Below are 20,726 nucleotides of genomic sequence, written 5' to 3' on the forward strand. Positions count from 1 at the left end.
CGATGATTTTCGCTCAATTTCGAACGTAACGTGCATCTTCGAAACACAATGTGATGCCACGATCCCTGAGGTGTTTACCTGACACACGAGAACATTTCGACGGTACTATTTCTAACAAATCTGACACTTTGTGCGGAATTCTCCACATCATTGTAAAAACTTACCTGCTGGTCTTTCACATGTTCGAAAACTAACACATTCCCTTTCTTGAGGCCTAAATATACCACTTATGCGAAAAAAATAATTGATTTCACTCACAACAAAAAATGGCTCCTGAAAGGGTTAAATGCCTCAGCATTTGCGATCAGGTCAACCACCAGAACCCCCTTTCCCTTGGACAAAGCCATGTGGCACACACGGCTGGATTTAAGTAGGCCAGGCCCACGTATGCTCAGGCATGTGGTTTGCAAAGCACCATATATCTGCTACTAACAGATGCCCCCCCAGTGGGGGGGGTGGTGGGAACTGCCTGGGCGTAGTAAAGTGAACACGCTCGCCGTGCCATAAGTAAACCAGCATACACAGGGGCGAGTTACCGGGGAAAAGCATTCATCACTGGGGTGTTTATTACAGCAACCATGCACAGGGGTCATCGTCACACTACACAACGTGCTACAGCTGGACAAGCAGGGTCTGCAAGGTGGCTACCGCACGAAAGCAGCAAAGTTACAAGCTCCCGTATCCCATTCTTTCTTCCGTCCTCAGTTTGTTTTCTTCGAACCCTCGGAGTAGGGCGGCGGCGGTCCGTCTGGCTGCTGCGGCAAAAGAAATAAAATAAAAAAACAAAGAAAGATCATTATGATATCGTCATACCCGAGTAGAACTTTAACACTTGCCAAAGCAAAAAAAAACCACTGCAACAAAGCCAAGGTGTGTCCCGAGGAAATGGCAAAAAATGCCTTATAACTTGAGCTGGGCTAGCAAACTAGCACTCGCCTTACAGATTCACACTGAACTGACGAAAATGCTCCAAGGAACCTTCCTAGGGCCATTCCGGCATCTGTCTCTTCGTCATCCTCTATGGCTGTGGCTACATCAGTGAAAACTGAAATGTAGTGACCAGCTAGTTTTACAACAGGAGTAGGGAGTAGATTTGAAAACGCATCCTTGGAGACACAACGCGAATACTGTAAACAGACTATATTGTCAAATAGCAGTAATATGCAGGCAGATTTTGGCTACACGCAGATTTTGGCCTACACATATACTGACCACGAGACGTCCCCATGTCCTCCAGATAGTAGTCACATCACCATAAAGAAGCCTCTTAAAATACTGGTAGCTAAGAGGATTCCTGAAGTAACAAGAATTCACAAAACTGCATGGCTGCGCCCAGGCAGTGCAATAAGTCAGCAGACATTTTGCAATCCCCCCTACACACACACCAGTTGCTTTTGCAAGAAAACACTGACAAGAAAGGATCGAAGACGCTTAACCTAACTTTAAGAGTAGAATGCAACAACGTTTCAGATCCCTCCCACACAAGTACTCGTTCTCTCATAGATTGTGGGGGGTCTTCATACCACTACTGGTGCAGTGGTGAAGCAGTTAAGCGATGCACCACTGTCCTGTCAAGTGGCTCTTTCAAACACAGCCACCAGTGTGGCTTGTGAGACCTCGGTTCCCATAATGCTCATTTCTGCACAGACAAGTTCTTTCGGGAGCCTGTCTATCTCTCGACCAATGAGCTGAGGTGCACTGCCATGGTGGGCAGGAGGAAACTGCAATGAATTTATTTGAATTAATTTCACTGCCACCTGCTGCTTCGTGACACAAACGGACAGATGCCAGCTTTTCTCGTGAACGGGACTACTAATGCAAGACAATTAACATGACACATGAGACAAAGTACCTGTTGGCATTAGTTGCCCCCTGAAGGGAACACCCACTGCTGGGTTCAAAACATGCGAGTGAGTGGCCTGATCCAGTCCATCAACACCGTGCGACACACCGTACCCTCGATCCACTCTCCTGATCCCATCCAGCAATCAGTGTAATATGCTGTACCCCCTCTCCACTCTTCCCACCCCTAGGCTCTGACTGGGGACCGCAGTGTCCCTTTTGACACCCCGTAGCCCCACATCCTCTGTTCTCTCTCCCACTTTCCCTCTCCCCTAAAAGTGCAGAGAGAGATTTCCCTCTCTTCATTATGCCTCCTGCCAACCAAGCCTTCACGCAACAATGCCCACGCCAGACACCTTTTGCGATAATGGGCGTTCTACTTCTAACACAATAAAACAAAGGGTGGTTCTGGTAAAGTTATCCTACTAAACTGGTAATGGTCCAACCAAAATGGGCAACAGTCTAATTGCACCAATATGACAAGGCACAGCCCCGAAACAATTCAGTAAGGTGCAAGCCGAAGCAATCTGCCCACCGCCCTCAAGCACAGATGTTGAGGAGGACCTGCAAAATTTATGCGGGCACTTCGTTCACCTAAAGTGCGGTGAGGTGAAAGCCTTAAGCGCGGTGTTGCTGCTTGAGTCACTGATGTGTGGTTGAGATGTTAAGCTTCGCCTCTGAGAGTGGAACGCGACAGCGTCTTGCAACGCTGCCAGGGAGTCCACAGAACGCCATCGTCCGTTCGGCTCTACGCCTTGCTCGTCGGTAAATTGGTTTTTGAGGGAAGGAAATGTATCTATACCATCCCTTTAATTGGTTGCATGGTTACTAGCCAAAGTACAAATGGCCCCGTTTGAAATTGGCGCATGGTGACGTCACGACCATTTCGACCAATTGAAAAGCGTGACATTTCTGTCGACAACTCCTGCTTACAACGATGAGGCATTAAAGGCCTCCGCCTTAAAAACCATCTTGACTTACACCACACTGGCCACTTTGCTCGCTACGGTCAGAAATGGGTCACAGTCACTGCATTCTGAAACAGGTTAAAAGCTCCAGCTTTCTATCCCGCTGAAGGTTAAAAGTAGACTGCTAGATCAGGCGTGGTGCAGCTGTTACTTCCACAAACCAACGGAGACCATTTAGATTCAGCCATTTTTTTCGACCTGTCTGGAGTGAACATAACGGGGGGGGAGGCAATTATATTTACCTTACAGCTCTGCAATATGTCAGTGAACCCCTAATCACTTCTTTCTTATTTGACTGCGCAGCCTCAAGAAAAACCGTCATAATGAACTAGCATGGTGAATCTGTTGTTTCAATGAAATCCCATACATCCAAATGTTACCTTGAGAAAACATAGGTGCTAATTTCTAGATACGTGCACACGAAAACTATGGGGCACAGCGACAAATGACTGTTCATCTCAGTGGAACTTCGTGATGAGCTCAGCCTTGCCTCCTTTCTAGTGCTCTCTTACCTTAATGTATTGATCATTTTGATATCACAGCGTAAAGGTTTCATAAGCAGTCCATGCACGTGGCACGTTATTTCACCGCAATAAGTGCCGAGTCTGAAAACAAACAATGGTCTCTCACCGGGGGTGCACTGGCAGCGTTGGCCTGGTCGAAAGGGGGTGGTGCAGCCGGCACGTACATGTACCCCGGGTTGGCCGGGTTGTAGTAGGCCGAATTCTGTGCCGCCTCAGCCGCCTTGGCCATGGCCGATGCCGCTGAAAGAAAAAGGGACACACACGCTCATTTCCATTCATTCGTAAAATCAGTCGGCGACTGTATTTATTTCTGTACCCCAGTCGCCAAAACGTTGTAGAGGGGATTGGGTTTGCTTAAATCGTAAAAGACAAACAGTGGGAATTTTAGCAAACAAATGCAGCATGATACAAAATTTAGAAGCGGTTAACTAGCACACAATACAAACACTATCAAAGCTGATTATAGCATAATGTAAGTACCGTAAAAACTAGAATATAGGTAGAACTTAAAAAAAAAAAAAACATGGCAAAAAGACGACGCCCGTGTTATATACCGGTCATTGGCGGAAAAACTATGTAAGTCTTGCAACAATGGGCGGCTGAAGTCAACAGCCTCCATCACTATCGCCATCAGCATGGCATGGCAACGTTGGGCACCGCCAATTTGCGTTTCCGTTGTCACAAAGTTATTTTGGTCTGTGGCTGGGTGCCGTCGGCGTGGAAATCTCTCCCCGCAGAGATGGTGCGCAAGTCTTTTAGAAAATGCAGCATAAGCAATGTGCTAGACGGCACAGAGGATGATGCTCAATGGGAGGTGGGCAGCGAGAAGCAATTGTCATCTTACTCAAATTCGGACAAATCTGATGACTCGGAATAACACTTGCACACTTCGTGCCCTTCTCTGCACTGTACACCCGGCCGATTCTTTAACAGTATCGCGCGACCATTGCCTCACATGTTTGTCAGCACCTTAGCACGGAGCGGCGAAAGAAGTGAGAGTACGCGCATGTGTACACATGTGCGTATCTCGCTTGTTTCGCCGCTCAGCACCGTTAATTAAGCGCTGACAAGCACGCGGGTCAATGGTCGCTCGATACTGTTACAGAATTGGCTGGGTGTACATACGAGCAGCATCTAAAGGAAAATAAATACTGTCACCACTGTGCAGCCGGTTGAATCGCATTTGTTTCAAGGTAAGGGTGTCTTTCCATATTTCTGCCATTTAAAAAGGTTTTTTTCATTTTTAGAATTGGTTAGTTGGGGGGTTGACCTATATTCCAGTTTTTACAATAGTACAAATTTTCTACCAATAAACTAGGACACAATGCAAACATGAGCAAAACCTATCATGGCAAAAAATAAGAATAAAACGGGCTACTTGTGAGGAAAACTAAATCAAATCACGAAACAAAAATGCAGTGACTGGCAAACGAAACAAAAACAAAATCACTTATTTACAAAGTGTCTACGCGAAGGTGGTTCTAGTCATTTAACGTATGTGCCATGATCGAATAAAAAAAAAGTGCTTCCGTGGCAGTGACTCATGTGAACTTTGCATTGGTGATTGACAAGTGATGAATGATATGTTGGTGCTGATATAAAGTGGCTGACGGGAGAAGTCTATTATTTTACTTTGCTTCGCGCTTTTTTTTTTTGCTCCAGTGCATTTCGGCATTTGTGTCTTTAAGCGTGCGGCTGGAAACAGCAACATCGCTCTCAGCGTACTCTCCGTCGTCGCCAGCAGAAGATATGCTGCCCCCTGTCCCCCCATCGCTCAGGAAGGGGGGAGAATGGGGGGGGGGGGCAACCCCCCCACAGTCATCATCTATGATGCAGGTTAGCTAAAGATTCACTGAATTATGACGATAGAGCACAGTAGCATGTTGTATTCCTAAACGGTCTGCAGGAAAAAGCAAAACTTCGAACAATCGTTATGGACAGTCAGCACTGAGATGTACGAACATGAGCAGACCTGTCTAGAGCACTGCAGTGGTATACTGCAAGTGAAATATTAGTGTGGCTGCTTTCTTAGGGGCACGATGCTCAGACTCTCATTGCTCGTAGGACTGAGCAGCTTTGCTTGAGTACAGAAAGGTGGGCAAGTTGGTTATTACTATCCATGGTAAAACAGCGCGGAAAAAACACGAGGACGGAACAAACACGACAACAGGAGCGCTGAATTTCAACTGACGATTTATTACGCACATGTGTACATATATAGCATTCCCGCCAAACATTAAACAGAACAAAAAAACACTGCATCATCACTGAAAATATTAAATCTACATATCTACAAATGCATGCTCCAAAAAGGTGATTTCGCGGTTAGCTAGTGATAATGAGGGCTTACTAATGCATGCTGTACCCCCTTTGTCAATGTGATATGCCTCTACTATTTCCCTTACTATCTGATCCTTATGTTTGAAGATGACGGATGTCTGATGAAGCAATGGGGCGCACGTGTGCTCAGGTTGCCTGCAGTGAAGCGCCAAATTCGAACCGGCTGCCTTGTCCAAAGAATTATGGTGCTCCCTCAGGCGTTCGTTTAGGCATCGCCCAGTCTGGCCAACATACCACCCACCGCAAGAAAGGGGAATCTTATACACAACACCCTCGATGCACTCAACCCTCCTCTCTACGTGTGCTGTGGTACAACCACCACCGATCCTCCTTCCTAGTAGGGCCTCTCGCTTCCGCTGCACAGCTCGGCAAATGTTGCTTAATTTTCTGCGAGACGAAAATACCACATCAATTTGAAATTTTCGCCCCACTTTCTTCAGACGGTGTGAAAATGCGTGGACATATGGGATGACAGCTATCTTCCGGCGCTTTGAGACTTCATTCGCCTGAGGAACACGCTTATGGTCCGATTTGATTTTGGCCACCAACCTTTCGCATAACCTTCCAATAGTTGCCTCAGGAAAACCAGCGTGCTTAAGCCTGGAAATTTGGCCTCGCACTCCTTCCTCAATACGATGGACACACGACTTGGTCAGAGCGGCGCGAACACAAGACAAGGCGATGCCTTCCTTTACCAGCTTGGAATGCCCGGACTGAAAACTGAGTAAGGGCTTTACGGAGCGAGGCGAATACAACCAGCAAACGTGTCCGGGCTCAAGTCTCAGCTCCACATCCAAGAACTGAATCCTACCTTGTTTAACGTTCTCCATGGTGAAAGCAAGTCCATGACCATTTCTGACAAATGTGTTCACGACATCCTGCGTGCATTCTTCGTTTTTTACAAAAACGAGGTAATCGTCCACGTATCTGTGTACTTTCAGTACGCCGTCCGGTAACTCTCCTGCAATTGCTTTGTCAATTCTACTATAATATAATGTATAAGTGAGGAAAATGATGAAGTGCGCTTCCGCAATGTTTGCGGTGTATCTGTTGATGCTTTTCTTGAAGTGCTGTGTATGTACCTCCGGTCGACCATTGTTGAATGGAATGAAGGTGTGTTTATACAGCGTTCCGGGATATGCATTGGTTCTCGCGTGGCTCCGCTGCTAAGCGACTTGTTCCTTAGTAGAATTGACAAAGCAATTGCAGGAGAGTTACCGGACGGCGTACTGAAAGTACACAGATACGTGGACGATTACCTCGTTTTTGTAAAAAACGAAGAATGCACGCAGGATGTCGTGAACACATTTGTCAGAAATGGTCATGGTCTTGCTTTCACCATGGAGAACTTTAAACAAGGTAGGATTCAGTTCTTGGATGTGGAGCTGAGACTTGAGCCCGGACACGTTTGCTGGTTGTATTCGCCTCGCTCCGTAAAGCCCTTACTCAGTTTTCAGTCCGGGCATTCCAAGCTGGTAAAGGAAGGCATCGCCTTGTCTTGTGTTCGCGCCGCTCTGACCAAGTCGTGTGTCCATCGTATTGAGGAAGGAGTGCAAGGCCAAATTTCCAGGCTTAAGCACGCTGGTTTTCCTGAGGCAACTATTGGAAGGTTATGCGAAAGGTTGGTGGCCAAAATCAAATCGGACCATAAGCGTGCTCCTCAGGCGAATGAAGTCTCAAAGCGCCGGAAGATAGCTGTCATCCCATATGTCCACGCATTTTCACACCGTCTGAAGAAAGTGGGGCGAAAATTTCAAATTGATGTGGTATTTTCGTCTCGCAGAAAATTAAGCAACATTTGCCGAGCTGTGCAGCGGAAGCGAGAGGCCCTACTAGGAAGGAGGATCGGTGGTGGTTGTACCACAGCACACGTAGAGAGGAGGGTTGAGTGCATCGAGGGTGTTGTGTATGAGATTCCCCTTTCTTGCGGTGGGTGGTATGTTGGCCAGACTGGGCGATGCCTAAACGAACGCCTGAGGGAGCACCATAATTCTTTGGACAAGGCAGCCGGTTCGAATTTGGCGCTTCACTGCAGGCAACCTGAGCACACGTGCGCCCCATTGCTTCATCAGACATCCGTCATCTTCAAACATAAGGATCAGATAGTAAGGGAAATAGTAGAGGCATATCACATTGACAAAGGGGGTACAGCATGCATTAGTAAGCCCTCATTATCACTAGCTAACCGCGAAATCACCTTTTTGGAGCATGCATTTGTAGATATGTAGATTTAATATTTTCAGTGATGATGCAGTGTTTTTTTGTTCTGTTTAATGTTTAGCGGGAATGCTATATATGTACACATGTGCGTAATAAATCGTCAGTTGAAAGTCAGCGCTCGTGTTGTCGTGTTTGTTCCGTCCTCGTGTTTTTTCCGCGCTGTTTTACCATGGTTTGCTTGAGTGCATGCACTACATTTGAAACCCAGCACCTGCTTAAAAATTACGAGTTTGTTTGCTTTGCACAGGACCACTCGAGCGCTCCAGACAAGCCTGCTTGCCTCTGCACAAGCTTTGACAATGCTACAATGGCTTTCTCGTACTAATCTTAAAGTACACTCACCGTAAAAAAGTAAATGGAAGGAGACTTTGTCAAAATTTCTTTAAATCTAAAGCATAATGGTCCAGTGCAATTCGCACAGTCACAATTAGTCTGCACGTGTGTATTCAAGGATGCATGAATTAAGGGGGCAATGATTAAATTTTTTTTAATATTGCCTTCCATTTACTTCTGACGGCACCTGTATCTTAATTCATTGAGTTGTAACTTGTGATTAACAGTTTGGAAAAGAAACTCCAGCCTATCAAATTTAGCTTTCAAATGAAGCATTTCAAGATCAAAAGATTTACACATGGAAGTTTGGGAATCGGCATGTTGGTATCTTATTAAATACAAACCCTCCTCTAAGATGCTGACTTCTTTCCAGCTTGGAACAAATGCAAGCAGTGTGAGGGGCCCAGACAGTTTTTCTGTATTCGACAATCAATCTTAGTTGCATCCATACACCAGACTTTCTACTTCAAGAGTTGCACTACGAATAATATGTCTGTAAGGCTCTACAGAGGTTTTGAGGCTTTGCTGCACAGATTAGCTAACCTATGCGGGAATTCCAATACTGGCCTTCCTCCCCATGCAGTTAAATCGAGCAAAACAATCAGGCGTGGTTTAGCTCCGGCTAAGCCTGGTCAGTTGCGCTAACTGCGACGCTTTTCGAGTCGTCCAGCGCGTTCTTCTGCTGTCTCTCGAGCGCGTCGCCTCTTTCTAGCTTGGTCCTGTCGCCGTTGCTTCTCTTTAGCGCTCTCCATAATGACAGGGTTCCACCGAGGCGAAGCGCGCATATACTCCCTTGAAGCGCCACCTCCTCACCGTATACGTCGGGAGAGCACGCATCTGGCGGGAGCGGGTGACTACGCGTGCGGCAGCAGCGCCGACGACGCCACCTGGTGGAGCTAGGCTGAAATGGTTGCTAGGCAACCGTTGTCTAGCAACCGTTTCAGCCGAGCTCCGCCAGGTGGCGTCGTCGGCGCCGCGCCGCTGCAACGTGTGTAACTAGGCAATGGTTTTGAGGCAACGGTTCCGAGGCAATGGTTGCTAGACAACGGCTATTCAAGGTCATTCATGCCTACCGGCCACTGGCTACGTGACGAGGTGAACACCTGGCGTAGTGGTGCTAATGCAACAAAAGAGAATGGCGCCCCACTCACACTGGTAGGGCCCCGATGGTTGCTGAGGAGGACCAGCATAGCCAGCCTGGGGCATGTTGAATCCCGGTGCAGGAGCGGGACCGGTGGCAGGTTGGGGCACTGCACCGTTGGGGTAGTACTGGGGGGGCCCATTCACCCCCGGGTAGGGGGGAGGCATGTCACTCATGAAGACCGTGTTGGCTGCGGGCAAAACACGCAGGGGGCACACATCTTTCACGTTCTGAGCACGTTCACCCGAGCAACGACAGGTACAACATAGGGAGATGGGAAGAGTGCAGAAGCATAAAAAACGTAACCTGATACTCTAGTGTAAATCAAGAAGAATAAATGAACTTGGGCATGGCACCTTATGCAGAGGCAAGTTAAGTGGAACCCTGGGGTTTCTAGGAGTACTTTTTGGGGTTCCCTGAGCACCTACGTCCTTGCGTGCCTCAAACCCCACCTTTACTTTAGCCACCTCAGTGCCCCCAACCGCCCATCCACCCACCTACACCACCCATGCCACCCAGAAGGCCATGCGGCAGCGGAACAAAAAGGCAATGGCAAAATCAAATTCCAAGGTTGTGTGAGAAAGTAAGCTGTTCCCCCTAGGAGAACCACCCACGGCCACCTCTCTATGCCCACTCATCAACCAGGCGGTTTGGTGGGCTAGTTGATGAGTAAATGTGCTACCGCACTGAAAGTGTACGTATTGACAGGACGAGAAGAAAAAGGAAGCACAGACAGACACAAGACTGGCACAGACAAGCAACTAATTTGTTTCAGAAATATAGACATGGTTCAGGACAAGACACTAGGTCACGTGAAAGGAATGATCACGTTGAAGGCAAGAATACGTACGCTCCATATGCTCTAGGTGCCATGAGGTAGGCTTAAGTGATTTCTCTTTTTCCCTTTTCCTTGTGTCTTGCGAGGATTGTGGTTTTGCATGAACTTGGGATAGCATTTCTTCTTCTTGGATGAGCAGCTCGAACAGTGTGCAGCCAAGTTCCCCGAGATTAAAAAAAGGGGTTCCACAAGTTGTGTAAGTTGTTGCGTTCTTTTAATCTTTCGTTGATGCATCAGCGTGTCTGCCCTACGTATGCTTAGCCTCATGACAACAGTATTTTGTAAACAACAATATCAATGCACGTGACAAATTTGCTTTTGTGGTTGGTGCTGAGAGTTCTTCCGCTTCTTTTTAGGGCTTGCATTGTTTACTCATATCAAGACCATCTGCGCATTGTATCTGCACCAGGAATCAATCTCTGATGTGCAACTTTTTCAAGCAAAGGTAGAGAATGCAAGCTCTAAAAAAGAAGCGTAAAACCAGACGCGGAAGAACTAACAGCACAGCATCAACCGCAAAAGAAAACTTGTCACGTGCATTGACAATGCTGCTTACAAAATACTGCTGTCATGAGGCCAAGCATACAAAGGACAGAAGGGGCGATGCATCAACTAAATATTAAAGGAACACAACTTAGGAGAGCCTTTTTCAATCTCGGGGTAACTTCACTGCAATCTGTCCGAGCTGCTCATCCAAGAAGAAGAAGAAATGCTATCCCAAGTTCACCCAAACCACAATCCTCGCAAGGCAAGAAAAAGGAGAGCAGTGAAATCACTGAAGCCTAGCACGTGGCATCCGGAACACATGAAGCTTACATAATCTTGCCTCCAAGATGATTATCCCTTTCACATATTCTACTGTTTTGTCCTGAACCATGTCTGTTTTTCTAGAATAAATCAACTTCTAGCCTGCACCAGTCTCGTGTCTGTGCTTCGTTCATTCTACTCGTCCTGTCACAACGTACGCTTTCAACGCAGTGACAAAATAATCGCTCATCAACCACCACCCTCGATCCACCTTCCCAGCCCATCTCCAACTGCCTTCACTCTACAGGAATATCCTGTTGCATGCATGAATCCTTGGCTTCAGTACAAGCGTTCACTAGAGCGAAAGCATCAAAGTAATCAAAGGTAAATCCAACTGCTACCACCGCTTCTCTCACATCAAGTTTCATGAACTTGTGCTGTCAATTTTTTTTCTATAAAACCTTATAGCATGTCAGCAATATTTCTTTCCTTGTGGATCCTCTCCAGACAACGGGGCACAAGCACTACCTCAGTTTCAGTTATTAAAACCACAACTTGGAGCAGCATTTTTCTGTCCGCAGTTGTATGTTCAACTGTGCTGTGCAGGAATCTGTCATCACTGATATCAACTTGCAAACTCCGATTTTGTTTTCTTTTTGTATGTTGTGTTAGCCCACTGCCCTGTCTTTATTCGTGTTTTTATGCCATGCTGTAGTAGTTTATGCACTGCAGGCACTTGTGACAAATAAATAATAACTAAAGTGCCCATGCCCCAAGCAGCACAGATAATCGGCCAATACAGTCACCGACCGATTTTTCGGACTCGGCGGGACCCGAAAAATGGTCCGAATAATCGAACAGCCCGAAATATGCGTGAAATTAAAAAAAAAACATTTCTGCGAAAAACTGGCTTTCAAAATTGCGAAAACCGCCGCTCCCCATGTTCCGCCTACAAGCAATAATATTAGACTGAGTCATAGCCACGCTTTCTTCTTTTCCGCACCCTATCACATCATGATACCAGATAGTGCAATGCGGCTGCAGTCATGCCGCGAATGAATGCACTGTGGGGACGCCTTCGTCCCCTGCGTTCGCTTTCCCTCAACTCACTAGTTCCCTGTGGTTAGCTTCCCGCAACGCACTCCCTTTAGTGGGGTTACTTTTAACTAACAGGGGAGGGCGCTCGCGTCGCAGCGACAGCAGCGCCACGGATGGCGTGTTTTGCCGCTTGTGCGCGGGGGAAGGTTCTCTCTCTTCTCCCTGGGACCGGAAAGCGAGCGGACGTTTCGCTAGCGGCTTCGCTCTTCATCGACGGGCGCCTCTTGGTCGGAACTTGCTCCCGCCAAGCCCGTCCCGTCCGGCCTCGAAGTTTCCCCCTGCCCTATCGTGGGCGAACGTTCGCTTGTAACCGTGCTGGTGAGTCGGACATCCTCGATTCCTCAGTGTATTTTGTTGCTAGCTGGCGCTGTTGTTGTTGTAGCAATAAATGCCTTGTTTGTGTCAGCCAGTGTGTCGTTCCTTTGTTCCCGCAGAGCAAGGCCCGCCGTGGTCGGCGTGCGCTCGGTAGCGCTCGCGACCATGGGGTGGGGTCCGCGCGGCTTTGAACTGGGTCAGCCGTGGTAAAACGGGGAGAACGTGTTTATCTCCCCCAATTGCAACCCCACAGCACTCACTGAGCGAAGCAAGAACAGTCAGTTTGCGTGGGGCAATGACGGTCGCGAAGACCGAGAGGTAACCCACAGAAAGATTAGAGCGAAAGCGAGTGCTTCCGAATGCAGTTCCCCCTCCCCCCCTCTACCACGTTTGCTGCCCCGCACCGCACGGTGCGTCGTCTAAGCCGAGGGTGGACGCTGCAGCTCTCCCGTTGTACAGTTTTCAATGCGATCGCGAGATCTTTGTAGGCCATATCGATGGAGAACAAATAGCCAAGCCTATCCAAGCCAGTCCGATTGTGCCCGCCGAGCCGAAAAATCCAAGATGGCGCCTCTCACGGTGGTGGGGAATGGGTTGGTTGTGACAGCGATGCCCGCTCGCGTCTATGTTAGGCCCAAATAACAAACTTTTGGTTGAAAAACGATCACCACAATATTGTTAGCGTTTATTTTAGTCCGAAAATCCGAACTTTTAGACTCCGCAATGTCCGAAATGGCAGTTGTGAAAATGTACACGCTCCCATGAGGTGCGCGACGGTTCCTCAGCAAAGTCCGAAATATCGCACTAGTCCGAATTATTGCAGCCCGAAATATCGGTCGGCTGCTGTATTGGAAACCATTGGCAAAGGTTGGTCCTACAATGGACCAGTATGAAACCATTCATTTCCTATATTGAGCTAATTACCGTATTTTCCGGTGTATAAGACGCAGCTTTTTTTCAAAAATCTTTGCTGGTGCGTCCTATACAAGGCTGTGTCTTATATGCGAATTTTTTTTTTTTTTTTGCAAATTCAGAAATTACTTAGGTTCATGTTCAAGCTTTTTTCACCGAAAAAATATCACTACCAATGACGCGGTCGTAACACAGTTAATGCTTAAATACGGGGACCACCGTGCATAACTTTTTTTAGGTGAACTTTATCATGAAACGGCGGGGATGACGACTTCCGGGATGACAAACACACGACTGTTATGTGAAATGCCGAAAGATGACAACAATCGCGCTTCTCGCCATTGTCAAGACAAGCCAAGACAAGCCGGCGTTTTTTAGCCACGCTTTGCAACTTTAACTTTGCTCCCTGTACGCAGTATGTACGTAGTGTGAAGAGAATGTTTCGGCCGCATTGCCTCCAGAAATGGGTGAACTTTTTGATAGCACATCCGAAGTCTTAAGTAGAAATAAAATGTTGTTATGGACATATGAGAGAGTTCTTTCGTTTTTTCTTACTTTTTTCTAAAACGCGGGCGGGTATGGCATGAGTGTTGCCTTTTTCGATCACATAGTGTTGCTTAAGAATTTCGCACAGGAATGGTGCATTTCGCGATGGTCGCGCAAGCGTGTTTAATTAAGCCTCACTATCCTAACTGGGCAAATTGGGGTGCGCCTTATACACGGGTGCGTCTTATATACCAACTTTTTCAATGACAGCCTGCATATATGGTGGGTGCGTCTTATACACCGGAAAATATGGTACATGTTCCGCCTGGGTACGTGCACTGCCTCACTCACCGGGCGGGGCGTCTGGGAACACGTTGTAGGGGACGTAGAAGCCATAGTTGGTGCCCTGTGCTGGCATGTACTCGGGCGGCGGTGGCGAGTAGTAGGGGCCCGGTGGAGGGAAGTACGGCGGAGGCGCCATGCCAGCCCCATGCTGCGACGCTGCACAGGACAGCACACAGACAAAGCACAGAAATGAAGAAAAACACGGATTACCCGGACAGAATAAAGCACGCACCGTGACAGGTCAAAGTATGCCAATGTGAATCCGCACCCACCAACACATAAAGAGCCATGCACAAAAAAAATGGATAAGGGTTTAATGCAGTTAACCGAGTAGACCTGCGAGAGCAGGTTCTCATTCTTCAATAGGAGGGGCACTTAAACTCCGCCTTAGGGGTGTGGCATGATATCTTTAGTGGGTTAAGGCCCATGTATGCTGAATCGGTAATTCCTACTTAAGATTCGTAGATGGCGGCAGTCCTCATATACCACTACCAGCGCAACGGCGCAGCGGTTAAGAGATGCGCCACTGCACTGGCAGGTGGCTGTTTCTATCCCAGCCACCCGTCGGGATTTTGCCACCCGTGTTGCTCTTCCCGAGCAGCCTCTCTCGCAGATGGCACTACGCTCGTCCGAACTCACCCGAGTTACTATCCTAGTAGCTACCCGGATTGCTAGGCAACGGTGACTCAAGGTCGTTTAGTAGCTGCATCGTCACGAGCATACGCGACGAGCCGAGCTGGGCTCAAGTATTGTTGCTTTCGCAAGAATAAACAAGCTGACGTCACGCGTCACCATAGCAATGGAGAGGCTGACATCACACCATCTGTAAGGCGCAGCGGTGGCTCCTCGAGGAGCAGGGGGGTCCATGGACCACGCGACGAGCGGTTAGACCTGGCGTAGTATTGCTTCCGCAATAAAAATTGAACGGGACACCTAAGCTGTGCCTTAAGGGTAAAACGTGATAGCCTAATGGGCTAATTCCCACATATGCAGAAGGTCATTCTCCACCTCACATTTACAGATCCCTGGGAGTCCTCATACCCTTCCTGGTGCAGCGGTTAAGCGATTGCAAGTGCTCCCAGCGGTGGGCCTTGTGTGGCCTCTTCCTGAGCAACCAATCATGGATTTAACTACCACCTGCCACGGTGGGCGGTTTGCTCACTATCCGGTGGGCAGGTTTTGACTACACCAGAGAGTCACGTGAACTAGGTGGCCCACCTGCCCCCTAGGTTGCTCTCAGGGGACCACCTGCCAGAGTCATGCTCGTGACTTTTTGTTCACAACGCCGACACAGGATCTTCTGTTGAACGGGTCTTAACCCTGTCACGTTACTATCAGAGTGCCACTCAGTACGAAAACATACAGTGCATTTCAAAGCTGGTAATGAAATGACTCGACACGACGCTCTCCACTCTAGTTGTGGCAAAAAAAAAAAAAAAACAACTGTGGAGAGACTGCACTTTCTAATCACTATTTCTAATCACTATTTCTAATCACAGCCCCCAAACACTTAGCCATGCTCCTTGCCTATGCATTGCTGACAACTGCCACTGCAAGAAACTTGCTCTGCAAAGCTTCATTACAAGGCAAGCGTCTGAACTGTCTCAAAGCAGTGGGCTCACCAGGATTGATCTTCTGAAGTTCACTTTTAGGCTAATCGATTCACGACCAACGGTCTTGAAGAAACAGCATAAAAAGGCACGACAAACAAAACTCACACTGATTTCTAACTCGCCGTATTTCGCAAAGAGAGCACACGTTTAGAGCCACACATAACACCCCAAATGCTAGGGAATACAGGCTGAGGGAAACTGCAAAGAACAAAGCATGCAAAAACTTCTGAGTGAACACCTTGCATGTCATGAGTGTATGACTATGTCTAACAACAAAACTGGTTAAAAACAACAACTACAAAAAAAACGCAGCTCAAAGTAAAGACAGGAAGCAACAGCAAAAGAAGCAGGCACTAATGAACCATTAATAAAAAAACCTGAGCAGGCGAAAACAAAAAAGAAAATAATTTAAAACCACCCTTGCAAGGTGTCACACCGTATTGTAAGAAAAGGCTGAGCGAAGCAGCACCTGTCATCGCAGGGCAGTGGTGCATTGTTTAACAACCACTGCACCAGGAGTGGTATGAGGGCTCCCAGGGATCTATGGATGGTAAGTAGAGAATGACCTTTTGTGTGTATGGGGATTAACCCATTATGCCATCACCTCATACCCGTAATGCTGAGAAAGCTGCCACGGTGGCTCAGTGGTTATGGCGCTCAGCTGCTGACCCAAAAGACGCGGGTTCGATCCTGGCCGAGGCGGTGGAATTTTGACGGAGGAGAAATTCCAGAGGCCCGTGTACTGTGCAGTGTCAGTGCACGTTGAAGAACCCCAGGTGGTCGAAATTTCCAGAGCCCTCCACTACGGCGTCCCTCATAGCGTGAGTCGCTTTGAGATGTTAAACCATCAATAAACCAACCTTAATGCTGAGCTTAAGTGTTCCCTCCATATTTTTTTCTGTGCATGCATGCATATTACTCTGTTGGCTTCTAAAATTTGTATGCTTCATTCACTAAATAACAAACGCAAGTTCGTGGCTGTACTGTTGTCATTTCTTACTTCATGTCTGGGTCACTTTTTTGTCGTTTTCCATGATTAAAGCGGTGAGACAATAGAAGAGAACAACACAGGACACACAGACAAACAACAGCACAACCAGTGTGTGACAACCAAGGCAAAAAAAAAAAAAACACTGAGTCCAATTGTGGTTTCCAAATGCAACCAATTGGAATATCCCAACTGGAGCTTTGAACTGCTTCTAAATGCACATGTGAAACCAAAGTGGACATTCCAACTGGATCCAATGTTCTTTTTTTTTACAAGAGAGTGCATTTTGGGGGGGGGGGGGGGGAATGGGCAACTGGGAATATATCTGGTCGCTCATGAGATACACTGTGAGGGCTAGCAGCAAGGCTGTTAGGAGCACAGCTCAGCCCAGCCCACTTTCCAGGCCATGGCCTTTGAGAATAGCCCCTTACTTCACAACCAAGTCATTCAAACAACACTGTTAACCACGTATTATTTTGTGACATAGTGTAACACTTGCCAATAAATGCGGTGCCCTTTTCTTTCTCACAGAGTCTTTAACGTGAAGTTGGCGTTAAACAGGGCCACCTCTACACCACCCAGGGCAGGCAGAGAGAGAGAGAGGGCAAAGCACTGACCACTCTTGCCGGCCTCCATCATGGCCTGGCCAAACTCAATGGCGCCACCCTTCATGAACTTCAGCTTGAAGGTGCACTGGCCGGTCCAGTTGCCTGCACACGACAAGGAAGGGGGAGAGAGGAGAGAGAGAGGGGAACAAATGCAATTCAGGCTATTTTATTTATTTATTTCCAAACACTGTTAGCCCCTGCGGGCTGTTACAAGGCCGGGAATGGTATAGTCAGTCAGTACAACACAGTTGCAGCACTTCTACAAAAGTTTCGAGTGAACAAGTTTTGACGTGTCGGTCAAAGTTATTCCATTCTATAATTGTTTTAGGCAGAAACGAAAACTTACAGATATCAACTCTCGGCATGTATGACATAACAGCAAAGGGATAGTTAGTACACGATGACAGTCTTCCGCGTGGTCGCAAGTACAAGCTGGAATCCAGATTAAACATACTGTGATAAAGCTGATGAAAAAACTTTAGCCTAGCAATTTTTCTGCGAATAGGCAATGTTGGTAACTGTGCTCGTAAAAGAAGTTCTGACACGGACTGCATTCTGATATGGACTGCAGAAGCCTGATGACCTGGTTCATCATTAGGCAGCACAACGCTCGCTGAATTCGTACAACTGCATCAGTGTTCTCAGCAAAGAAAATGCAACACTGACACAGACTAAGCTTGAACGCACACTACTAGCCGACAGGAGCAAAATGTCACTTCTACCCCCGCGTGTGATGCATGAAGCAGACCATACAAATGTCGATCAGAAGCTCACAGTCCCAGACAAACTGCATTTTCATTACACATTCTTGAAAGCAAAATCAAAAGGTCACTGCAGATGCCAAACCACCTAGCGAAACAATATGACACCTCAAAAAGCACACTGCTACACCAGCAGGTGATGGAATAAATTAAAAACATGGATTCACTGTAATCACAGTAGAACCCCGGTAGAGTAAATTCGGTTATAAGTAAAAACTCGGATATAGTAAACTGAAGCTGTGGTCCTAATTCACCTTCCATGGATGACTGTAGATTTTTTTTTTTCGGTTATAGTAAAGTTTTTTTTTTTTTTCGAAGAAATGGCTATAGTAAAGAGCATGACAATGGGGCACGCCCGAAGCCTAGGATCGCGAGGCAAGTAGCAAATACGCAAGTAGTTTTTTCAGGGTCTGGGAAACAGCTTAAAAACCAGAAACACTGCGACAATCAGCCGCCACGGTGGCTTCCCCACGGTACTTTGGTGCAAAGGGGACAAGCATCCAAAAAGAAAAAATGACAAGGAAGAGATTCTGGTTACTTTCGTCATTGTCAACGACGAAGCGGATGCGTTACGGATTTCCTTCCGCGTTAAAGACAGCGCGAACGCGGACTGAATCCTGCGAGCACTGGAATATTTCTAGTGCCAATGTTCGAACAGCTCTAGTGCCAAGAAATGCTAATCACCATTTTTATAAAGTGAAATTGTCAATAAATGTTTCTTTTTACCTCATTCAACAGCTACATTTCTCAAAATTAGGTGGTTTGGGTCATACATTTTTCCCGATAATACGTTTTCCCCTGCAATTAAAGAAAACTATACAACTGAGTAAGCACACACAGTTTTGCTCCTTTTGTTGGTCATAGGTAGGCCTAATGCTAATTACGCAGTTTAATATTTTCCACTAAATCCAGAAGTTTTCTCACATTTAACAGTGCAATGTAGGGGCGAGCAGCAATGCAAGGCTGGAAGTCCAGAACTTTGATCCCACATTTTAATTCGGCGAGCTTTATAGGGGCTCTCACATGTACAGAACATTCCCAAAAAACTCACAATATCTAACAATGAAACTTGCTGTTAACACAGTCCACCTTTATGCACAAAGTCTTGTTCAAATTCCACATCACAGAAGTCTTCTAAACTGTTCAAAAGACCAAAGTTGAGATTACTACAAGTATTCTATGCTAAACTGTTACTCCTGAGATATTTCACAGCAATATCCAAACAGATATGCAGTAAAAAATTCCACATTTAGCGTGGAACTGCTGCTTCAACATTAAATTTGTTCTTTAACTTGAAAACGTTTAAACTCTACTTCACCAGTTAAAATTCTCATATGACAATGCCTTTCTTACCCTTGCACTGAAAAAGGTGCAAGCATAAGACTAATTTTGATAAAGCCATCAATACGAATAAAGGTATGCAAAATTCGAAAAAAAAGCGCCTTCTGAGTTGTCTGCATTAGCGCATCTCATTCTGGGCAGACAAACATGTTAGCATGTCCTTGATGTCACCCACATATGAATACTTTGTTTAGGCTTGGATACACCAGTGTCATTTAAAGCAACCACTTTTCTGGTCTTACTAATGAACAATCTGCAGAATTGCTGGAAAGGTGACTGACAGGAAGATTTCATCCAACCAAAAACCCTCGTTCATGGACCGTGCTTTCACTTCCTGCTCAGCTGACAGAAGGGGTTAACCTGAGGGGAGATGAGCCAGTTGGCCTCTAGTATTGTATTCCTTCTAAAAAAAGAAGAGAAGGGGATGGCCAGTCCAAGTCCGCTACGGGGTCAATAACTTTCTTTTCCATTAACCACCATGTTATAGAGCATTAGCTCTACTGGTTGCGTTTCAAGCCTTTGAGTTACACTGAGTCCACGGATAGAATCCAAGATGGCGGTCTCCATAGCAACGACCTTGTATCCCAGTGGTTGCCATCGTAACTGAGGTGGTTACATAATAGAATAAAATAACAACAGTGGCAGCATGATGCCCAAGCACCACAACTCAATGTCGATAAGGTATCTATATCCCTGGCTGGCAGGCATCAAAGTGGGACCACTTAGTCCGGACATTTGTGTAAAATTTGTGGGCCGACTGTTTGCCAAGAATGTTCGAGATGGTGTCATACGATTCAGCGTTTCGTGCAGCATAAACTTACTAGTTAAGTTAGAGTCTAGCTTGTGGCAGAGATTCGAATCGGCGACCTATGTTAGGTGTGCTAACACTCAATACTAGACCATGTTGGCTCATTTTTTTTTCTGCCACAGGTGTACACCAGCACAGTGTACTCACAACACACTTTCCCCGAACACATTTCTTTTCAGTGCCATTCAACACAAGTCCTGTGAGCATTTGGAGCTCCCCAAGCTCACCTACAGGATCTCAACAAGTGGCAGCAGGAGATGAGCAGGCACCCACTGAGGACTTTCACAGCAGCACGCCAATTATTCTTAATGGTGCAGCTTTGGCTGAAGAAGGCCATGCAACAAGGTGCTTTCAGCCTGAGCAAGGTGGGGTCAACGACCCCTTTCTGCAAGCATTTCACCCAGCCAGAGGTGAAAGACCGGGCCAGGGGAAAGCCTCCGCCCACTAAAATCCGGCGAGCACTTGCTGGCACTAGAGACAAAACCCCGCACTTCCCGC

General features: G+C 46.9%; 1 protein-coding gene across 2 annotated transcripts in view; it reads right to left on the reverse strand.

Annotated features, from left to right (window-relative positions):
* Positions 1 to 532: 532 nt before the first annotated feature.
* Positions 533 to 20,726, reverse strand: part of LOC149345556 (WW domain-binding protein 2-like) — a 33,252-nt gene continuing 13,058 nt past the window's right edge. The window contains exons 4-8 of one of the 2 annotated variants that reach the window (XM_089586113.1): positions 17,328 to 17,420; positions 14,116 to 14,265; positions 9,379 to 9,558; positions 3,441 to 3,574; positions 533 to 752 (exon numbers count right to left, since the gene is read on the reverse strand). In XM_089586113.1, coding sequence (XP_089442239.1) covers positions 702 to 752; positions 3,441 to 3,574; positions 9,379 to 9,558; positions 14,116 to 14,265; positions 17,328 to 17,420 — 608 coding nt within the window. In that variant the 3' untranslated portion in view covers positions 533 to 701. Of the gene's footprint in view, positions 756 to 3,440; positions 3,575 to 9,378; positions 9,559 to 14,115; positions 14,266 to 17,327; positions 17,421 to 20,726 lie in introns of both variants that reach the window. The other variant, XM_089586112.1, reaches the window with a different exon arrangement.

This window comes from Amblyomma mixtum, chromosome 4 (assembly GCF_055824585.1).
Source record: "Amblyomma mixtum isolate Tamu chromosome 4, ASM5582458v1, whole genome shotgun sequence".
In the NCBI taxonomy this organism is placed as follows: domain Eukaryota; kingdom Metazoa; phylum Arthropoda; class Arachnida; order Ixodida; family Ixodidae; genus Amblyomma; species Amblyomma mixtum.